At 41.3% G+C, this 9558-nt stretch overlaps 2 protein-coding genes across 2 annotated transcripts in view; both read left to right on the forward strand.

Moving 5' to 3' along the window:
- Window positions 1-1482, forward strand: part of LOC123958596 (low choriolytic enzyme-like) — a 7184-nt gene extending 5702 nt beyond the window's left edge. Inside the window, exon 9 of the mRNA XM_046032044.1 lies at window positions 1043-1482. Coding sequence (XP_045888000.1) covers window positions 1043-1482 — 440 coding nt within the window. The remainder of the gene's footprint in view (window positions 1-1042) is intronic.
- A 2914-nt stretch (window positions 1483-4396) lies between these two features.
- LOC123958513 (hatching enzyme 1.2-like) overlaps window positions 4397-9558 on the forward strand; it is an 18426-nt gene continuing 13264 nt past the window's right edge. The window contains exon 1 of the mRNA XM_046031894.1: window positions 4397-4509. Within this exon, the coding sequence (XP_045887850.1) occupies window positions 4438-4509 (72 nt within the window). The 5' untranslated portion in view covers window positions 4397-4437. The remainder of the gene's footprint in view (window positions 4510-9558) is intronic.

Raw genomic sequence — 9558 nt, forward strand, 5'->3', positions numbered from 1 at the left:
CAATGGGGTAGATACCTAGGGAAGGAAGTAAGAGTTAACAAAAAGTGCAATCAAAACAAAAAGTGCAATCAATACAAGATCATTGTAGGGGATAGAAGAAGAAGAGCACAGGAAGTGCATGTTAGAGGTTAGGAGTTAGAGGTGTTATAAGAGGAAGTGTTTTCGGAACATCTGGTACGCTGCTGCCACTGCCAGGGACAAGGGCAGGCTGATGTGCATCATTCGCTCTGCAGAGAAAGCGACTGACTGCGATCTTCATTCTCTTCTGCACCTGTACGCTTTGACGACTCTGAGGCGTGCAGGAAAGATTGCAGCTGACTCCTCCCACCCCGGACACAAACTGTTTCAGACTCTCCCCTCTGGCAGGAGGCTGCCAGGCATCCATCAGGACCAAAACCTCTCTCCACAAAAACAGCTTCTTCCCGTCTGCAACTAGCCTCATTAACAAGGCCCTGGTCCCCCACTGACACTCCCCCCTTGCAAACGATACAAACGTCTCTGCACATGTAAATACTGTTTCATCTCGTGTCGTGCACAGACCTGGCACGTCACACATATTTGTTGTTGATTGTTGATCTTTGTTGTTGTATATTTTTATGTTGTCAGTTTATATTTATATGTACACAGTATTCTCTTCCGTTACGTTACTTCTGCACGGCACAGACCGAGAATAATGCACATGTATATATCTGCAACGTTGTTCCTCTATTCCATATTTATATATTTCTACATTTATTTATGTTGACTAAGTCTTGTACGACGCGAACTTAGTCTGAATAGGGTGTTACCCTTCCCCTATCCGCGGCAGCTATGGCCAAACCCCCTATTAGAATGGAGTTTCCCCAGTTTGGAGAGTCGAGGGGTTCTACTGATGTCACTGATTTCATTGAGCAGTTGAAAACGTTCTTGCCCTCAGGCCACTTAGTGGCATTGAGCTCATAGGCACACTCAATGCCGTTCTAAAAGGTCCTGCATAGAGCTGGTAGTTAGCTTCCCGCAGCAAGATAACTAACTGGGCTCCTTGAGGCTTTCTTGCCCACAGACTACCAGTCAGAGATTGACGAGCAGCTCCGCTCAAATGTGCAGTCACCCACCCAGTGCCTTCGGGATTTTGCTTACGATAATAGAGCACTCTGCCTGAAGTGGAGACCAGACATGGCCGATGACGAGATTGTGCGACGCATCCTCAGTGCATGTAATCCAAGGTTGGCCAGTGGGCTGCATTGCATCGTGTCTACTGTGGACCAGGTGGTCAACATGGGGTCGCTTATTGGTGCTTACCCAGCACCAACAGATCTGAAGAGTCTCCTCAATAACCTCAAGAAAAAGGGGTCAATTGGGAGTGGAATGCGCAATGTCAGGCTGCCTTTGAACACCTTAAAGAGCTGCTACTGTCTTCACCGGTGCTGGCTTAGCCGGAGCCACACTCAGGCTTTCAGGTTCATTGGGACTCCAGTGATGTGGGGCTGGGGGCGGTCCTGATGCAGACAATCGAGGGCGAAGAGAGAGCCATAGCATTTGCTTCAAGAGCTATCCATGGTGCTGAACTGAGATATTCCACCTCAGAAAAGGAGTGCTTGGCTGTTGTGTGGGCAGTGGAAAAGTGGCATCATTACCTACAAGGAGAAGCGTTTGACGTATATACAGAACACTGGCTTGGGCATTCAACTGTCCCAAACGTCATCCCGGCTCACCAGGTAGACTTTGCGGCTACAGGCATTTACCTTCCGGGTCTATTAAAAAAAGGGTGCTGTAATGTAGTACCTGATGCACTGTCCCGAGCACATCCTCTAATACAGACCTACACTTAGTTATATGTGTGTAGCATTAAGGATTTCACTTTGTTATGCAGCCTTGTGCTGAATAATGACAATCAACCTTGTACCTTTAACCCCAAGAACACTATACCTACCATCAGGGTTGGGGAGTAACGGATTACATGTAATGTCATTACGTAATGAGGACCAAAAAAAGTAACTGTATTCCCTTACAGTACAGGAAAAAAATTGACTTAATCAGATTACAGGCACGTTTTGAAAAATTGGATCCTTTTTTATAAACAGTAGATGGAATATGAGTGTTTCTGTAAAAAAAACAAAGCTGGGGAGGGACGTGTCGCAGACCTTGATTGGCGCTTACAATTGCCAGTAATGCCGAATGTGTGTTAACATTCCGCCCACCCACCCTGTCATTCAGACTCTGTACGGACTAGTCCCACCTCTCAGTGAGTGGACACGGCAGCTGGACAGGGACCAAGCAAAGCCTCCCAGACCGACAAAGCCCTGAGTAAGCTAATAGAACCGCTAGCAACACAGGCCAAGCTAACTAGCCACAGATAATGTTACAGGCGGATAGGCTAGTCTACAGTTATTGGTTTAGCAAAAAGTAAAGCTAACTATATCCATTAAGAAGCTCTGTGTAAATTATCTCAGTACTGGATTCCCTGTTGGTCTTTGAGGCTGTGTTCAGTCCTTTTCATGGCGTGTTTACCGGGCGAGCGGGCAATTCGCCCGCTCGCCCGGTGCCATTCCGGTTCACAGTCATCAGGCGCTGCACCCCGCCATAACAGCAGCTGGCTGTTAAATAACTTCAGCAACAAGTAAAGCTATCTTTCCAGCAGGACACACACAGAGTGAAATACTGAATCACAGAGCTGAGATCCAAAATTTACAATGGGACCCGGTCCCAGAAACACTGTCCTTCAGCGGCATTATAATCTTTATATTATAATCTTTGCATTGGACGCCAAATTAATACAAAAGTGCAGAATGAGTCATCAACATTTTAAATTGGTTTTCCAAATGACAAACTCTTAAATGTCATCCAGAATACCTACAAAAGGTTTTTTGTCATTGATGGGCCACATACTGCCATTGTGGTGACATAGTGCAAAACATATCATATAAAAACATTTAAACATGTATTTTGGGATTTGGTTAGGGTTATGTTTTGTTTATGTTTTGTTAGCGTCTGTGTTTCTCTAAAAATACACTGAGCAGACAACACATCTTTCATACTCTCTTGTCTTCATTTGCCTATTTGGCATTGAAGTAATTCAAAAGTAACTAAAAGTAATCAAATTACATTACTTTTATTTTGTGGTACTTGGATTACGTTACTGATAACATTTTAAAAAAGTAATTTGTAATTGTACTTGATTACATTTTTAAAGTAACCCTCCTAACCCTGCCTACCATCTAGCATGGTGGTGGTAGTATTATGCTCTGGGCCTGTTTTGCTACCAGTCTCTTAAAAAGACGAGCATATACAGCTTGTTTCAGACAGAGGCAGATATGAGGGCCTGCATCAAGTGCCACTATTAAAATAATAATAATAATAATTCTTTTTTTGAACTTTGAATCATGCAAAGCAGCCAAAGAGGAGTTACAGAACAACAATATATGGCTGGAAATGCTGTATAATAGGTCCCTTTTAATAACAACAGCCATCATGTATGAACTGCTTCCTTCTACTACTACTTCCTTCTGTTGAAAGGCAAACAGCGTAAGAAATTGGGGGTAAAACGGTGGACATGATGTGATGCAATCGGCTTTGTGGTAGCCCACACATAGTCCCCTGACATGTGTATTTAATTCTGTGTGTTCCCCTTGTTTGATTTTCACTTCGTTTCTGTCATTTTTTGTGTTTATTTTTTTCACCTTTTCCCTGATTGCTTTAAATTATTTGCCTGGGCCCTTCTGAATTTGTTTCCTGGTGTTGGACTGCTTACCAGGTATTTTTCCTGATCTTTGACCTGCCAAGCAAACTGAATCAGTTCTGTCTCAGTGTGCTTCTGGGCCCTATTCTTTTTTGTTCCTGTGTCCACATTTGAACTGAACAAGACACTAATATGCCATCATAGACCCCTGACTGGCTCTGTAATTTTATAAAAAAAAATTTTTTTACCTACAATGGCCCTGTTGTTTTTCAAGCCGTCGTACTAATACGCCATTTTAGGCCTATATCACACTTTTTAGCAACCCTGTGTTAAATTAACACAATCCATAGAAATAGAGAAAATTATAAGAACAAATCAGACATCACAGTAATATTGTTCCATTATTTTTGCATTTTGTACAGTATGATGGTAAATGCAACAGGTGCAGTTTTTCCCCACCTAGATATGGAAATGTTTCTGTCTCAACCATATGTGACTGATAAGCCTGTGAGTTTAGCTGACTCTTTAGGTTTCTCAGTACCCAGATAATCCATATTTGGGCTGACTGACACAGTTGAACATATATAAAAGCCTGGAGTGAAACCTCAGCTGCACAAGTCCACACAGAGGATCCAAGGTAAGTTCAGCTGCAAATGTCTGCAGAAGTGTGTACTTTCTTTCGCTGTGTGAAGATTTAGTCTCTTTTTTTTTGTTTGTTTGTTTTTTGGTTCCAGCACTGTATTTTTACTCTGAGTGGAAGCTGTAGCTGGTCTGCTAGGATGGCTCGCATGTTCAGGTTCTCAGCTCTGGCTCTGCTGCTACTGTCTGCCTGTTGTTGGGCCGACAATGAGGTAGGATCATAGCATAACAGTCAACAATGATAGCATAGTGTGATATCTGGTCATTTGTCGTGTTGCATCATGCACAACATGCATGTTTTACCTCGACTGTCACAGTCACAAAATGAGAATGACTTCTCTCATATGAAGCCTGTCATCTTCTCCACATCCTCAAATATTCTGTTAGGAGATTTATTTGAATATTTATTCAAAGTTCACAGTTGAGTTTTTTAAGCACCATTTTCACTATTTTGGCACAGTTTTAAGGACTATATGATCATTTCTCATAGAGGATGATTTGACCATTTGGGTGATAAGGTTGACTTTATCTGCAAACGTTCTATGATGCTGAAAGTGTATCTCTTAATCTGTTCTCTTGTAACTATGAATATTTAATGTCCACATTAAACCACAGTACTTAAATATTTTGAAAAAATATTCTGTCAGCTGGTGTTCTATCTATTTCTAATCTTTGTTTTTTCTCCCCTAATGCCACTCTGAACCTGCAGGCAGGTGTGTAATCTACTGTATTGATCAGACCCATTGTATTGGCGTGCACAGTGTTGTGACTGGTGCCTTTTTATACAAAGTTAAATTGTGTTGTTGTTGATGTCACTGAGCAGAGGACATTGCAGCGGAGGACTCAGGGGAGCTTTCTGTCTCTGAACTTCTGGAGAGAGCCAACAGTAATCTGAGTGAGTCACCATGTTCCTAATGACGGCCTGATGTGTTTCAACTCATTTTCTTCTTCTATTATTAGCAGTGTCTGTGTGATGTGTTTCAGTCCGTTCTGCTAATGATCCCAACCTGATTGAAGGAGACATCGCCATTGACAGCGCGGCCGAGAAAAACGCCGACCCCTGCACCAGCCAAGGCTGCATGTGGGGCAAGTGGACTGATGGGAAAGTCTACGTTCCTTATTACATCACCAATCACTTCTGTAAGTGTCGACAAATATGCTCTGCCTTTATACAGTAGGTTTGCATGTTTGATGCAGCATGTTGTAGCAGCAACTTTGACAAAAGGTTAGAGAGTGAGACTGACCAGAGATCTAACTGCCTGTAGGAAAGCAAAATTCAAGAAGCGATCTCATAGTTCTTTCTTTCATTGCTCTTACACACAAATGAGCTACTTTTAATAAGAAGGGCAGACCAAAGGCTTTTTCTCATCCTTCTCAAATTCAACTCAGGAGAAACAACCATGTACAATCTCATTTATGTCTTACTTAGATCTCTAAATTATCTTGAATACGTCTAATTTAAGTCTCCTGAACATGGGACCATGAGAGCAGAGAAAGCTCAAAGAAAACTCCTGGGATCTCATGATTCTTCTCAAATATGTCTGTTTTTTCATAGTGACCTGAGGAGCGAATAACTCATCTGTGTCTTACTCTGATAAAAAGATGAAATCTCTACATTATCTTAAATAAATGTCATTTAAATCTCCAGAATGTGGATCAGAAAAAAGCTCAAAAATATGTCTCAGTTTGTCTTAGTTAAGTCAATTGGGGGTACTTGTACTTGAATATTTTCTTTTTAGGGGTCTTTATACTTTTAATCCCCTGAATTTCATATCCTGTATTATACTTATTGTATTTATTACTTTTTATCTGAACCCTGTAGTTACAAGTTACAGAGAAGACGAATAAAATATAAAATTTAAAAATGTCTTTTCAAATTTCATGTTTTACAATTTGTTAAGTCACATCCAGTTTAACTGGAAGACACACCACTTTGACATGATGATTAATTCCTTAAGGACTCAACGCAATTTCTGAGATATAACAATGTCATACAGAATGAGCACTTTTACTTTTGATACTTAAGTACATTCACCATGGAATACTTTTGTACCTTTTGCTTGAATGTGATCCACATTTTGGATACTTAAAGTACCCTTATTTAAGATCAGTTAAAGATCTCTTGTTTTGATCAGAGTCAGACATAAATTAGATAATACAATAAAATTTAATTTCCGGGAAAGTCAAATAATGGTACTGTTTTTCTAGCTGTGATATGAGAAAAAGCTAAAAGTTGTGCTGTGTCATCCTGCCAGCCGACCGTGAGAAGGCCATCATCATCCGAGGACTGGAGTCTTTCTCCTCTTTCTCCTGCATCCGCTTCAGGCCCACCCAAAGCAATGACCGTGACTGGCTGAGCATTGAGTCCCAGAATGGGTAAGAAACTGATGTTCTTAACCAGTTTGAGTTGAAAGCTTTTCTCAGACTTCCCTGTTCTTCAACTCCTCTCTGATCCTGTCCAGCTGCTACTCCATGGTTGGCCGTCGTGGTGGTAAGCAGGTGGTGTCTCTGGCCCGTCAAGGATGCCTTTACCATGGCACCGTCCAGCATGAGCTGCTCCACGCTCTGGGATTCAACCATGAACAGACCCGCTCTGACAGGGACAACCACATCAAAGTCCTGCTGCAGAATGTTGTTTCTGGTAATGGAGCTTTTTATTATTCAGAATGGAATATTAGAGAGGGAAGTATACTGCAGACCAGAACGATTTGTTTCCCCTTATAGCTATACTGGCCTAATATTTATTTCACCTTCAGCTAAACTCTGTGAAAAATACACTCATAACACAACTCTATAGCCCCATAAATGATACAATAGCACAATATTGCAAAATCTCACGTTAGATTTGGTCACAGCTTTCTTTAAAAGTACATTTCTGTAACAAATTCCTTTTCAACATTATCTGCACAGTGGTAAGGTTAGGGTTTAGGGGTTATAACTTAGGGGATCCTCTTGTGTATGGTGGCTCCTTTTTCCGCCGGCAGAAACTTTGGGCCCCATGACAAAAAATCTAATTGGGCCCCCTCTGCGCCGCTGTTGTAACCACATAACTGTCCCATCAAAAGCTTTACATGACTCTAATTAAAGGCTTGCAACTGTCTTGTTTCTTGTAGTTCAATAGCACAATATTTATTGCTGGTGATTTGTACATGCAAGTCTGCATACAGGATGCAGTTCACTATTTGATGCAAGATTAAAAGCCACCATAAAAAATGTCCTTAAGGCAATCTTTTACAGTCTCAATGTATTTTTATAGTAAAATTAACTATTTAATTAACTATTTATAGATGTCATTTAACGGCCATAATTAAATCTGAATAAAACTGTATAAAACTGGATTATTTTAATATTGTCTGTAACTTCCATGCAGGCTCAGGTAATCTACAGCATCCAGTACAGACAGGAGTTGTTGTTTTTTTGAATGATCATTATGTGAGAAAATAATCTGTGTTTGAATTTCTGTCATTAATATCTTTTTGTAATGATAAAAAGAGAGACAGAAATCCCCACAGCCTCCCTGCACTGATTAAATGTTGATGAAATGTAGGCTAACACTAGTCTGTAGCTAGCTAGCTTATTTCACTGTGGACATTAAGCCAACAGGTTAACACCACTCACAGACTAAAGACTGCCCACCTTTCTTGGTGAAAAACTGGGTTGCAATTTGACATCCTTTCCTTTGACTTTCCTCTCTCTCTTTTCTCTTTCCTTTTTTGAAAACCATATTTTGGTTTACTAGGCAACATTGTGTTCACTGTATTTCTGGGGCATCTACTGGCTGCAGCTAAACACGTCACTGATACAGTGCGCTGAGGCAGGACCAAACATTTCATGCAGATACAGGGAGGTGGTCGGTCAGTATGGAGGTTTACTTTTTGGTCAATGGGGATTTGCAACTTCTATTGCCAAAAACAAAGAGATTATTAACTTCCATTTATTATTATATTTAAATGCTCCGTATTTGTATAACGCCTTTCTAGTCTTTTCGACCACTCAAAGCGCTTTTACACTACATCTGCATTCACCAGTCATACACATTCATACACTGAGCCTAAGTGCTCAAACGGAAACTAACATTCACACTCACTCATACACTGGCGGCCACTCATACAATAGCCACCAGGGGCAATTCGGGGTTCAGTATCTTGCCCAAGGACACTTCAACACGTAACCAGGGGGAGCCAGGGATTGAACCAATTTAAAACACTCAATGATGATGGTTTATATAAATATAATTTGATATTACATTTTACCTATTTTTTGGGGCCCCTGTCAGCCAGGGGCCCTTGGAATTGCCCTAACTTTCCCCCCCTATACGGCACCCCTGCTCCTAGTGGACTAAAAGATGATGAACATCACAGCCATCATAATTTTGGGAAAAAACACAGATTCTACACGAAAAGAAGCTACTTGAGTGACTGCAGTTTTCTGAAATATAAAAGCAAATGTGGAAAAAAAAGAGATGGAGCTCTTTCTCCAGCAGCTTGACTCCTTTCTGTCCAGAATTAAAGTGAATTAAAACCAAACAAACGCTAACTTCCTTCCTGTTGTTTCTTTAGGAATGGAGCACAACTTCAGGAAGATTGCAACCCTCAACCAGGGCACTCCCTATGATTACAACTCTGTCATGCAGTACCACAGGTGAGAACAGCTGCCTTCACTTCAGCTCTGCTGTGTGTAGTCATACATGTCTGTGTTAACAGGAGTGCTGTGGTTCAGTCTAACTTCTCTGTGTCTTGTTGCAGGACTGCCTTCTCCAAGAACAACCAGCCCACCATGGTCCCTATCCCTAATCCCAACGTGTCCTTTGGCAACGCTAAGGAAATGAGCCGCAATGACATCGCCAGGCTCAACACACTCTACAAGTGCTGTGAGTGTCCACATGAGCACATTATGAATATATGATCACACACATGCATCCTTATTAGTAAGTATTCACCACTCTGCTATTTTACCTAATCCACCTCTGTGCTGTTCACTGTTACAGAGGAAGCCTGTCCAGATGTGCTGGCAGACAGATCAGAGGGAAGACTGTCTCCTCGTGCTCACTGAACAACAGAAGCTGCAGACCTGAACTCATCAGTGCAATAGTCAATGATACAATAAAGTTATTTTGACTGAAACACAGCACTCGTTTTATTGACTCGTTACATCCTCAAAGTAGCATGTACAGTGGGGGAAATAAGTATTTGACCCCTTGCTGATTTTGCAGGTTTGCCCACTTACAAAGAATGCAACGATCTACAATTTTAATCATATGT

This window comes from Micropterus dolomieu, linkage group LG20 (genome assembly GCF_021292245.1).
Source record: "Micropterus dolomieu isolate WLL.071019.BEF.003 ecotype Adirondacks linkage group LG20, ASM2129224v1, whole genome shotgun sequence".
In the NCBI taxonomy this organism is placed as follows: domain Eukaryota; kingdom Metazoa; phylum Chordata; class Actinopteri; order Centrarchiformes; family Centrarchidae; genus Micropterus; species Micropterus dolomieu.